This window comes from Ursus americanus, chromosome 14 (genome assembly GCF_024610735.1).
Source record: "Ursus americanus isolate L20-20 chromosome 14, mUrsAme1.1.p, whole genome shotgun sequence".
Classification (NCBI taxonomy): domain Eukaryota; kingdom Metazoa; phylum Chordata; class Mammalia; order Carnivora; family Ursidae; genus Ursus; species Ursus americanus.
Window position 1 is genome coordinate 36,317,202 of NC_142140.1, and position 13,018 is coordinate 36,330,219.

At 38.5% G+C, this 13,018-nt stretch overlaps 1 protein-coding gene across 11 annotated transcripts in view; it reads left to right on the forward strand.

Annotated features, from left to right (window-relative positions):
* The window catches only part of SFMBT1 (Scm like with four mbt domains 1), a 121,987-nt gene that overhangs the window by 67,690 nt on the left and 41,279 nt on the right, over nucleotides 1–13,018 (forward strand). For all 11 annotated transcript variants that reach the window (XM_045807343.2, XM_087866973.1, XM_045807340.2 and 8 more), the window contains 2 exons: nucleotides 3,174–3,268; nucleotides 10,836–11,076. In XM_045807343.2, the coding sequence (XP_045663299.1) occupies nucleotides 3,174–3,268; nucleotides 10,836–11,076 (336 nt within the window). The remainder of the gene's footprint in view (nucleotides 1–3,173; nucleotides 3,269–10,835; nucleotides 11,077–13,018) is intronic.

Below are 13,018 nucleotides of genomic sequence, written 5' to 3' on the forward strand. Positions count from 1 at the left end.
TTTTTGCCAGCTTATCTTTGGGATAGATTCCTAGAAGTGGGATTGCTGGATCCAAAGGTAAATACATATGTATTTTGCTAGCTGTTGCCAAGTTCTCTTTCACCAGGGTTGTGTCATTGTGCTTTTCCTGCTTAAGCACATCCTTACCGTAGAGTAAGTTGTCAAATTTTGGAATTTTTTTCCCAATCTGATACCTCAGCGTAGTTTTAATTTACACTTCTTTTAAAATGAGTAAATTTGCACATCTTTCCATATGTTTAAGGACCATTTGCATTTCTTTTTGATAAATTCTCTTTTCATGTATTTTGCTCATTTTTCTATCAGATTATTAGTTTTTTTTTCTTGGCTTGATAGTAGTTTTTAATTTATGAGAGGTTTTAGTTCTTTAAATCATTATTTTTAATGTTGCTGTTTATTTTTTATTTGTAAATTAGCATGCTGTTTGTGGGAGAAGGTTCCTGGCTAAAGACCGTGACTGTTCGGCCTTATTATGGTTTAGTAATGGAAATTGACTTTCTACTGACCTGTGCTTCCAGGATGCTCCCAGTGTAGTCTTTGTTGGCTTGTTACATTTCTGGTGAAAAATTTCAAACAAGTAAAAGCAAATGGAAAACAACACAACAAACACACATGGATAAAAATGAATGGAAAACAATATAGCAAACACCCATGGAACCTGCTGTGAAGAATTAATGTTATAATTGTCCAGTATTTGTTCCCATGTTCTCATTCCTGTCAAATATCCTTAACACAGAGTTTGCCATTTTAATCCCTTTGAGGCGTACGGTTCAGGAGCGTGAAGTACGCTCACGTTGCACAGCCGTCACCACAGCGCGCTCCAGCACTTTTTCATCTTCCCAAACTCAAACTCTGTACCTACCGCACAATGACAAGTCCCCATCTCCCTTTCTCGCCAGTCCTCCGCAGCCACCACTCTCTTCCCATCTCTCTGGGTTTGACTGCTTTAGCTCTTGGTGTGAGCGGACTCATAGCGTCTGTCCTTTTGCAGGCGGCTCACTTGGCATCGTGTCCTTAGGTTCACCCGTGTTGTCAGATGTGCCAAGATTTCCTTCTTTTTTAAGGCTGAACAATACTCCACTGTATGTATGGACCACCTCTTGTTTATCTGTTTACGAACATGTGGGTTGTTTCCACCTTTTGGCTCTCTCTCTTATGACTGTTATTGCTACGAACCTTTGTGGACAAATATCTGAGTCCCTGCTTTCAGTTCTTTGGGGAGGTACCCAGAAGGGGAATTGCTGGATCATAGGGTGGTTGTATTTTTAATTGTTTGGGAAACCACCATGTAGTTTTCCACAGTGGCTGCACCATTTTCCATTCCCAGACCAGCAGTGCACAAAGATTCCAATTTTTCACATTCTTGTCAACACTTGTTTTCTGCTTTTTTGGATAATGGTCATTCTAGTGGGTGTGAGGTGTGTCTCGTTGTGGTTTCAATTTGCATTTCCTTTATGTTGTTGAACATGTTTTCATATGTTGTTTCCCTTTTCTTGGGGAAAGAGATAAAACCTAATAGAGTTTAAGCCTCTTTTGTACTTCCCTTCTGATCCTGTTTTCTCCTCTAGTCTCCAAGGTAGCACTGTTGAAGTCGATGTGTATGTTTGCCACCTTTGTTCTTATACTCTTATTAATACGCATGCATTTATAAACATGATACTGCAAAGTTTCCTTTGAAGTCTAAACTGTATCTTGTGCTTTTCATTCTGCACCTGCTGTTTTTATTCGATGTGGGTTTTTTTTTTTGAGATTTATCTATGTCGATACTAGTTCATTCATTTCTCTGCTATATAGTATTACTCCATTGTAGAATTGCCATAATTTATCTCTTCTCCTACTGATTGCTTTTGCCTGGTGCTATTCCAAGCAGTGCTGTGGTGAGCATCCTTGTACTTGCCTCCTTGTGTTTGTCTGAAGCATAGGCTCCCCTAGGATGTACTCCTTCAGCAACTGTTTATTGTGAACTTGCTAGTGCCAGGCATCGTTTTGGGCAATGGGGATACATCAGGAAACAAAACCCTGCTCTTAGAGAGTTTATGAAAATTGGGATTATTGGATTCTGGAATATTTGAATCTTTGCCCACTCAACAAAAATTTATTGAGTCTGCTGTGACAGAGATACAGGAGTGACCAAAATGAAGTCCTGTCTTGACAGAGTTTATTTTCTTTCTAATGGGGAGGATAAAAAGATGTATGGCATACTGTCAAGTAGAAATGAATGCCTTTAAGATAATGAAAGCGAAGTCTGGGGTTTCTGCTTTAGATAAGTACTGATGGAAGGCCTTTCTGGAGAGAGGACGTTTGAGGAGAGGCTTGAATGAAATGAAGCTGGGAATGACACTGGGGAATGAGTCTTTGAGCTGAGGAAATAAATGCCGAGGAGGCTTTGAGGAAAGAACACGATTAGAGAATAGTAAGAATCCCAGGGTCACTTGAGTGCAGGGAGCAAAAGAGGCTGGTTGGGATGAAGTAGCAGGGAACGTAGCCAGAGGTCAGGCCATGTTGGGCCTTTGCAGTCTCCCAAAGAGTTTAGATTTTATTATAATTGGGATTAAAAGGTGAAAGATATAGTGGGTAGGTCTTGAGCTAGAGAGAAAGCAATCGAAATGATGGGAAGTGGTTAGATTCGGGATATATTTTAAAGGCGGTACCTGCAGAATTTTTTGATGGTTTTGATATAAGATGTGGAAGAAAAGTTAGAAAACAAGGATAACTCCACATTTTTGGATTGGGCCAAAATACAGACTGGAGGTGTCTTTTACTGAGTTGGAGAGTACCAAGGAAGAATCGGGTTGAAAATTTAAGTTTGAAATGCCTATTAAGTATCTTAAGCAGTTGGCATTAGATGCTAAATGATAGTCCAAAGTGATTGTAATAGTTACACTCTCACGAGCTTTATATAATGCATTTGAGTGAGTCCTGATGGATTCCAGCAGGAGACAGCATGTCACACTTCTGTGCTGTTGGGATTCATTGATAATCAGTGCAGAAAGGGAACCTGCCATTTAAAAAGAACACGTGATTATTTTGTGTGTAAAATTGATTAACTTGTTGTGAAGTAAATTGTGTAAGGGTTACTAAGTTTATGTTTTCATACCTTGAGTTTTCTTTAATTGGGGCTCACCTGTTTCCTTTTGTTTTGATTTTAATTCCAGATGCTGGATCTGGTGTGGAAGAAGTGGAATTAAGCTGGGAAGATTATCTAGAAGAGACAGGGTCCACTGCAGTTCCCTACGGATCTTTTAAACATGTGAGCAGTGACTGTATTTGTTTTACAAACTATATCCCATTCCTTTGACTGACCGTAGCATCATTAGAGAGTTTAGAGTTATTTTAAGTTGGGGCACTTGGAAGGATTTGAGTGCTTTTTCCTTTTTCCCTCCTCCTGCCACCCTCATTAAGAAAACTGGACATGTTTTATTTTTTTCCAGTGTTATTTTTAAGTAATCTCTGCACTCAACTTGGGGCTTGAATTTACAGTCCTGAGGTTGAGAGTCACATGCTGTACTGACTGAGCCAGTTAGGCCCCCTAGACATATTTTAAAATCCTTTTTGGTTTTGTGTATTTGCTGCCACTCAATGCAGGACTTATCTTTTTGACTAGTCATGAATATTCCTTTATTTTTGTCAAAAAACCCTCATTAATTGAAGAAAATGGTTTATTTTCGTGCACTGTGTTTTATGACCGTTGGCTTGCACATTGGGAGTAATTTCAGTAAATTACTGCTTTCTCTCATGTTGGGCAGAAACATGAGTAATGTCATGCAGTGGGTCAGATTAGTGGCCAGTGCAGCAGAGTTTTATGCCCTATAGCCCAGTTTAATTCTTAATCCATTGACATATTTGTCTTGTGTGATGCCTTTAGAATGTAGGAAAATACTCCAAATTTTATTAATAATTTATATTCAGACCTAATTTTTTAACCTGTTCACTTACACTCCCTCTTAAAACACAGAATTATTGATTCTATTGATTTCCTCTTTGTCTTAGTCTGTTCAGGCTGCCATAACACAATATTGTAGAATGGGTGGCTTAAAGAACAGAAGTTTATTTTCTCACAGTTCTGGAGACTGGAAGTCTGAGATCAGGATGTCGTCATGGTTAGGTTCTGGGGAGGACTCTTTTCCTGGTTTGCTGACAGCCTCCTCACTGTGTCCTCCCATGGCAGAGAGTGAGAGAGCAGGCTCTCCTGTGTCTCTTCTTATAAGGACACTAATCTTACTGGATCAAGGCTCCACTCCTATGGCCTCCTTTCCCCTTTACTGCCTCCATTAATAACAAATCACAAATAATAGTCACATTGGGAGTTAGGATTTGAACATATACATTTTGGGGAGACACAGTTCAGTCCATAGTAGTGTTCAACAAGGCATAGTTCTTTGTTCTAGGATTTGGGAAGGCAGAAATGCTCACTCAGAATTGTTTGATTTTGTGAAGTTGAACCGTGTTCTTAAAAGTGTTTTTATAAGCTGTGGAGTCCTGCTATTTTCAGTTTGTTTCGTAAAAACTCAGTCATGATTGTTGTCCTTTCTATTTTTTTGGTTCATTTATGTCTTTCTTAAATTGCAGTGGTGAGATACATACATTTAAGTAAGGATTTCATTTTATAGTATATTGACTAATCTTTTATAATCGTTTTCAATTTTTTTTACATAGAAAGTCTATTTGTGATCATGTAATATTTTTGAATTCTTGTTTTTAATGTTATTACTAATCTGATATGTGTTTATGCAAGCTTATTTATACTAAAATGAAAATGGAGGACAGATTTTCTGACAAAATTCTGGATCTAAAAAAATGTCATTTTAAAGAGACAGATTCCACCTCTCCTCTTTGACAAAGCAACAGGAGAGAATGAAAAAATAGATGTATACTCTCTCATCATCAAATGTAGAAAATGTTTGTAAGCTTGAATCAGTATACCATGAAGGGCTGCTAAATATAGTGAAAATCAGGCACTGGTATAGGAAGATGCTGGGACGGGATGCCGGTGGATAGCTGATCACAGGCGAATCTGGTAGAACTCAGATCTCCAGAACAATGGAGATGGATGTTTAAGCCTCTGGCAAGAGTTTCATAGGACCCAGTTTGGAATAAAGGAGGGAGGGAAGATGGGGCTAAAAAAGAAATTCGAGGTAAAACCACATTTGCAAGGAGGACAAGTCTAAGGTAATAGAACAGTTTTCCTCATGGTACGTGTCTGGTGGAGGAAACAGCACCAGCTTTGGGAATGGCACTAAGCTTTATCTGGGTCTTCTAGAACAGAAGCTTTAAGCCGCTAGGGGAGAGGATGCAAACCCTGTTAACCCCAGGATGCAGGTGATGGAGATAAGACAGAAGAAATAAAAGCCTTTTGTCCCTGGGAGAGGGGTAGGAATACAAGCTAGAGCAATTGCGGTCCCCTACAGTTGGGTGAGGGGTAAGATCACTGAGAAATTCCTGCTTCTAAGACTCAGGACACAGAGCCTGACTGAGACTGAGGCTGAATCTCAGAGAATGTGCTTTCCTGCTTGTCCTCAACCACCAAGTTAGGAAATGTTGGGTAACAAAGGTCTGTGTGTAGGAGGCAGACAAGAGTGTGCAGAGAGGTGGTCTCTGAGATGCAGTCAGAAAGAGAAGACCTAAATCTGAGGGTGGAGCAGCAAATATTGAGGGGAAAGGCCCTCTGGCAAATGAGCCTATACCTTAAATAGAAAACGCTAATGTATCTTGGAGCTTGTGGTGTAGTGTGAATAACTAAACAACAACTAAACCCAAACCCAGTTCCACTCCTAACTACGTTGACTTAACCTTCTCCCTCAAATTTAAGGCCTAAAAAGAAACATGCCCATTCCCAGGCATAAATGTTATTTGCCTCAATCTTGATTATTCTATACAGGATGTCTGGTTTTTAACCAAAAATTATAGGACACATGAAGAAGTAAGAGAAAACTAGCAAACTGTCAAGAGACAGAGCATTCAACAGAACCAGACTCAGAAGGCCCAGATATTGGAACGATCAGACAGTTTTAAATAACTATGAGTAATAGGTTAAAGTCTCCAGCAGGATAGGTGGGCAACATGTGTGAATAGAAGGGGATTTCCATAAAGATGGACACTATTAGAGTCAAGTGGAAATCACAGAAATGAAAAACATGGTAATAAGAGATGTCGATTGCCTTTGACAGGCTTATTGGAGACTTGACACAAATGAGGAAAAAGTCAGTATACTTGAAGATAAGTCAATATAAATTGCCCAGACTTGAAATGTGAAGAGAAAAAAGGTGGAAAAAAACCAGGGCAGAACATCCAGCAGCTGCAGACAGTATAAAAAAAACTTAATGGTTGTGTAATTGGAATCTCCGGAGAAAAGAAAGTGAGGAAAACGTATTTGAAGAGTATAATTGACCACAGTAGTAGAAGAAAGGAGAAAAATAACATTATCAACACACTATATAGAGAAAAATATTTGGTAAAATTCCACACCCACTCATGATACAAAAAAGTCTTAGCAAACTATAGATGGGAATTTCTTTAATTTGCTAGAGGATATCTATAAAAAATCTACAGCAAACTTTATTAATAGTAGTATGATGATACCCTTTTAAATATGGAACAAGATACAACTTGTCTAACATGACTTCTGTTTGATATTGTTTTAGATAAGATAAGAAAAACCATTAAAATGTATAAGGATTATTAGGAAGAAGGGAAAAAAATGTCATTATTTACAGATGAATAAAATAATTTACAGATATAAAATTAATGACTAACTTTAGCAAGATTATTTGAAACAAGGTAGCATAAAAAATCTATTATATTTCTAGGGACACCTGGGTGGCTCAGTTGGTTGAGTGTCCAACTCTTGATTTCAGCTCAGGTCATGATCTCAGGGTTGTGAGATCGAGCCCCATGACGCTTAAGATTCTCTCCCTCTGCCCCCCCCAAATATATATCCATATCCATTATATATCCATTATATTTCCGTATACTAGTGACAAAGAAAAGTGGAAACTGAAAGATGTGATTTACAATAGCCTAAAAACATTAAATGGCCAGGAATAAATGTAACAAAAATTTGTAAAGTAACTTCAAACCGTTATTGATATAAGTTAAAATGAAGGAATATACTTTGTTTATGTAATGGTAGATTCAGTGTTGTAAAGATGTAAGTTCTCCCCAAAGAGACCTGTAGATTTACTGCAACCCATGTCAAATACCAAAAAAACTTAGGTAGAAATTGACAGTCTGATTCTTTTTTTCTTTAAGATTTTTTTTGTTAGAGATAGAGAGCAAGCATGAGAGTGTGAGCACGAGTGGGGGTGAGGGAGCAGAGGGAGAGGGAGAAGCAGATTCCCCGCTGAGCAAGGAGCCTGAACATGGGGCTCGATCTCAGGACCCTGGGATCATGACGTGAGCCGAAGGCAGACGCTTAACCGACTGAGGCGCCCCTACAATCTGATTCTAAAGTTTATGTGGAAATACAGAGGAGCGAGGTTAACCAGATAGAGTTAAAGACAACAAGAAGACTCGCTGCACTGGATATGAAACTTAATTAAGGCAGTGTAGTACTGCTCTAAGGAAAAACCATCAGAACCAGATCCACTTTGTAGGGACACTTAGAATAAAGGTGGCAATTTCCAGTGGTGAGGAAAGGTCAGTTGTGTATCTGTACCTTCAGACAAATAAAATCTGACTCCTACCTACTGTCATATGTGGAGATTAATTCAAAGTGGATATTAGTTCTAAATAAGAAAGATTTCTAGAAAATATAGTATTTTATCTTTATGACTTTATGGATAGGGAAAATTTGTTTAAAAATACAGAAAAAGCACTAACCTTTTAAAGGAGAAACACCGATGAATCAGAGTACATTAAAATTAAGAACTTCTGTTCATCGAACAACACCATCAAGAAAGTGAGAAAATATTTGTAACACAAGTAACGGACAGAGAACAGATATCCAAAATACAGAATTGACAAAGAAAAAAAATAGGCAAGAAACTTAGCCGTTTCCCAAAAGAAGAAATCTGAGTGACTAATAAAGCTTTTCATCTTCATTAATAATGAAAAAATGCAAAAGAAAGTCACAATGAGATTCATAGCACACCTTCCAGAATGGTTAAAATGAAAAAGACTGAACATACACAAATGTTGGTTAGTATGTTGGAACAAAATGACTTAAATAAGTAAAATATTTTTAAAAAGGATTTTTCCTACACTGCTGGGAGAGTAAACTGGTATAGCCACTTTGGAAGTGGTTTGGCTCTGTTATAGCAGTCCACGTGTGTATGCACCAGAGACACAAATGTTTGTACTGTCATGGCGGTATTATTTATAGTCTTTCAAGGCTGCAGACTTCTCACAATGCCTACTATCTGTAGCATTAGAATGGATAACTTGTATAATGGACTACTATACAGCAACGAGAAGAAATTATTAAATGCAGCATGAATGAATCCATAAGCAATGCTGGGCTAGAGAAGAGCCCACACAGAAGAACTTCATACTGCATAATTCTACTAATGTAGTGTTAACACACAGACAATATTTACAGTGTTATAATTCAGGGTAGTGATTACCTTTCAGGAGTACAACAGGGCAGTAATGAGAAGGGGGAACGATTTTTGTACAGGATGTAGGACTTTCCTTCCCTGACTGTCTTCCCAGGACTCCCCTCATTTCTCAGTGTTTGTGATTTGCTCTGTTGCATTAACTTGTCTGGGCTGCGTAGTTTCCCCCAGTGTTTGATAGTTCCTCGTTCCTCTCAGTCTTTCATGGCCTGGACATTTTGAAGAGCATTTTACATATCAGTTATCCTGTAGAATATTTCTCAATTTGGGTTTGGGCTTTTCTCATGATTAGCTTGAGTTTATGCATATTTGGGAAGAATTTCACATTATCTTGGGGCACCTGGGTGGCTCAGTCGTTGAGCGTCTGCCTTCGGCTCAGATCATGATCCCAGGATCCTAGGATTGAGCCCCACGTCAGGCTCAGCGGGAAGCCTGCTTCTCCCTCTCCCACTCCCCCTGCTGGTGTTCCCTCTCTCGCTGTGTCTCTCTCTGTCCAATAAATAAATAAAATCTTAAAAAAAAAAAAGATTTGGGAAGAATTTCATAGAAATGATATGTGCTTTTCTTACTCTATGATATCAAGCGTATACAATACTGATGTTTTAAACTGGTGATGTTAACTTTCATCAGCTAGTTAAGGTGATGTCTGCCATATTTCTTCATTATGATGTTACAGTAGTATTCCCCTTTGGAATTATGTAAGAAACTTGTAGGAGAACCGTTGTGATTATGTAAATATCATAGTCATTTTAGCGCTGATCCATGATTCTTGCCTACAGTGTTTATTTCTATGGTTTGTCGTCTAATGGTGGTTTTCTGTTTTTTGGTTTTTTTAAGATTTATTTATTCATTTATTTGAGAGAAAGAGAGTGAACAAGAGAGAGCACAAGCTGGGCGAGGGGCAGAGAGAGAGGGAGGAGCAGACTCCCTGCTGAGCAGGGAGCCCAATGTGAGACTCGATCCCAGGACCTGGGATCATGACCTGAGCCGAAGGCAGACGCTTAACCGACTGACTCACCCAGGTGCCCCTGGTTTTCTGTTTCTGTCATTTTTCTCTGTATTTATTAATTGGTCTTTTACTCTAAGGATCTATCCCTTCTTTGTTAATTATTTTTTACAGGATGGACTCCTGGATATTGTTTAAATCTATGGGTTATAATCCATTAATCTTTTTCATCTTATTGCTCAAATTGTCCCTAATATGAACATTGGGGGATCTTTCTGGTTGGCTCCCATGTCCTTTCCAAATGCCCCCATCATTTTTGGAGCATTTCCTTACTTTCTGGCATCACGAGATCTTCCAGGAGCTTACTGTGTTTTCCCTACTCCAGAATTGGAATCACTTATTTCTCCATGGAGCCCATGTTCTTTTTTTATTGGAGGATAGCATTTATAAATCAAGAATTTGTACAGTAAGTTTGCTTATTGCTGATGAGTATCATTGCTTATAGTCCTGTCAATTCACAGAGCTGGGAAATGTATCAGCACACACATACGTGCACATCTGTACTAGTTTCTGTCTGTCATTATGTCATTCTGACACTGCTGATTTTCCAGCTCACCACCACAAGGTTCATGATAGTCTGCTCTTTCCTTGTTTTCACTTCTTTCTCCAACAGTGAGAAACGTGGCTCTCATTTCCCACAATATATGTATTACACACATGAAGTAGTTCCGGAATTGCTCACCTTTGCCTTTGTGACCATGTAATTTATCATCTGAATTAGGACACTTGGAGAGAAAAACAGGGCATTATTAATTATTATTTAAGGATAACAGGTGTAAACATAGACTGTTTCAGGGAAACTGGGAGGTGTGCTCCCTACATACGGTACATTGTTATACTAATTTATAATAATCATTTTGAGCTGCTTTTGTCCTTCCCCTTTTTTAGATTCATAAATTTTTTTGAAGAATGGAGAAATCACTCTTGAAAACATAATGTGCTGAAAGTTATTAAAATGGTGAACATTTAATGATTTATATACTTAATAGAAAACATTTTCTGTAATCATAGTAGGCTGCTTTGGTGAAAAAGACTGAGTTCTACTAAAATTCCTTTGGAGTCGGCTGGAACCGAGCAGCATGCTGCTCCCGGTTTCGTTTGGATCACTGCTGTGAGTTAGAATGGAGTTTCTAAGGTTTCCCTTGAGAAGGTTTTATTTCATTTAGTGCTTCAGAATTGTAAGTCTTAAAAAGAATTTTGGCTAAAGAAATACTCATTTGAGATACTTATCTGGTGGTTAGTAACATTTCCCTGTTCAGGTGGACACACGTTTGCAAAATGGATTTGCTCCTGGGATGAAACTGGAGGTGGCTGTGAAAACAGACCCTGAAACCTACTGGGTTGCCACCATCATCACCACCTGTGAGCAGTTGCTGCTTCTCCGCTACGATGGTTACGGTGAGGACCGGAGGGCCGACTTCTGGTGTGACATCAGGAAGGCTGACCTCTACCCCATTGGGTGGTGTGAGCAGAATAGGAAGACCCTCGAAGCCCCAGAAGGTAATAAAATACTTGCTGTCGAGATGTGATACAGTACTGCTGTGTCCACAACTTGAGGTTTTCGTTCTCCCATGCACATAGGTTTTTCTAACTTTCTGGGGTGAGCATTTTGAATGAAAATATTGATAAGGAATAATGCACATTTCCCTATCTTTAAGAATTATTTTTTGGGCTTCATAAAACCTGGGGTTTTTACCATACTCCTAGGGAGCATCAGTTGCTTATCATCCTGTAAAACCGTGAGGTTCTCTGAGTTTGGGACTTGTTGGTCTGTTTGTCTTGAAGTACATTGGGCCAGATTGCTGTGCTGTGGATTCTCTTCTGGTTTTATTGTCCTCCGTCTTCTCACCCCTAGGTGATCTGGGACCTATGGATTCTTAAAATGAGTCAACTGAAGTCCCCTTCCAGGGAAGAGCCTTACTGGGAGTAGAATCCAAATTAAGTAGGACAGAAGGAGGAGGAAAGTCATGTAAAGGTGGAGAAAGGGAAAGAAGGCTTCAGGTTTAAGAAAATACCAGAGCTTATATGTTTTTCTTTCAACTTCTTACTTGGATATAATTTCAGATTTACAGAAAAGTTGCAAAAATAGCATAGAAAATTCTTAGAGACTTTTTGCTAAGTTTCCCTAAATGTTGATGTTTTATCAAATTTATGTTATTCATCCTTCTCCCTCCTTCCCTCTGCTTCTCACACACACAGGTGCACGATTTTTCAGTGAACCATTTGAGAGTCGGTTGTAGGCATGATGCCCTTGTACTCAGACCTTAATGTACTTGTAAGGACATTCATCAGCACAGTAACGTAACAAAATAAGGAAATTGATATAGCACTATTATTTAATCTGTAGATCTTATTTAGTTTTTACCCAGAAGTTTTTATAGTAAAAGGAAATCCCAGATCATGTGTTGCATTCAGTTGTCATGTCTCGTAAGATTCCTTTAATTTGGAACAGTTTCTCAGTCTTTGACTTTCATGACTTCGACATTTTTGAAAGTTACAGGCCAATTTTCCCAATAATGTTGATTATGCCTTGTTTATTTTCCTGGTCCAAGATTCAGTCCAGTATCATACATTGCGTTTGATTGTCATGTCTTTTTAAAAGTTTCCTTAACCTTTCTTTGTCTTTCTTGGTGTTGATGTTTTTGAAGAGTACAAGCCAATTATTCTTTTAGAATGTCCCACAGTTTGGGTTTGTCTGATGTTTCCTTAGACTCAGATTGTGCACTTTTGGTAGGAAAAATGCAGAAGTGACTCTCTGTCCTTCTAGGGCATCAGTCATTATAGGACACACGTGCTGTTGTTTTGTCCTGTAACTGGTGGTATTAACTTTTATCACTTGATTAATTTGGTGTATGCCAGGTTTTTCCACCGTAAAATTACTTTTATACCTCTAAATTAACAAGTATCTTGTAGGGAGATACTTTGAGATAATGTAAATATCTCATCACTCTTCAAACTTTTACCCCCTGTTTTTAGCACTGATTGATCATTTTTATCTGAAGCAATTATTACTCTAATGTTTACCAAACAGTATTTTCTAATTCTGTCTACATTTCATGATAGGCTACAAGAAAGCTTTCCTTTTCCCCCATTACATACATACGTTTATGTATGTAAGTCAGGGTAGACTCATGATTCTTATCATTTTACTCAGTGGGTTATAATCCTTTACTGTCATTATTTATTTTGATGCTCACATTGTCCTGGATTTGGCAAGTGGGCACCCCTTTAAGCTGGCTCATATGTCCTTTGTTATGTTCCCATCATTCCCAACATTCTTTGAGTAGTTTTTTACGTTTTGGCTCAAGAAGCTCCTCCCTGAAATCAACCATTTCTCCAAGAAGTCCTGGATTGTTTTGGTGAAGAATGGTGTTTTGAAATGAAGATTTAGGTGTTAGGGTCCTTGGGGGTCTGTGGGCTTCTAGTGGCCTTTTTGTTGTTT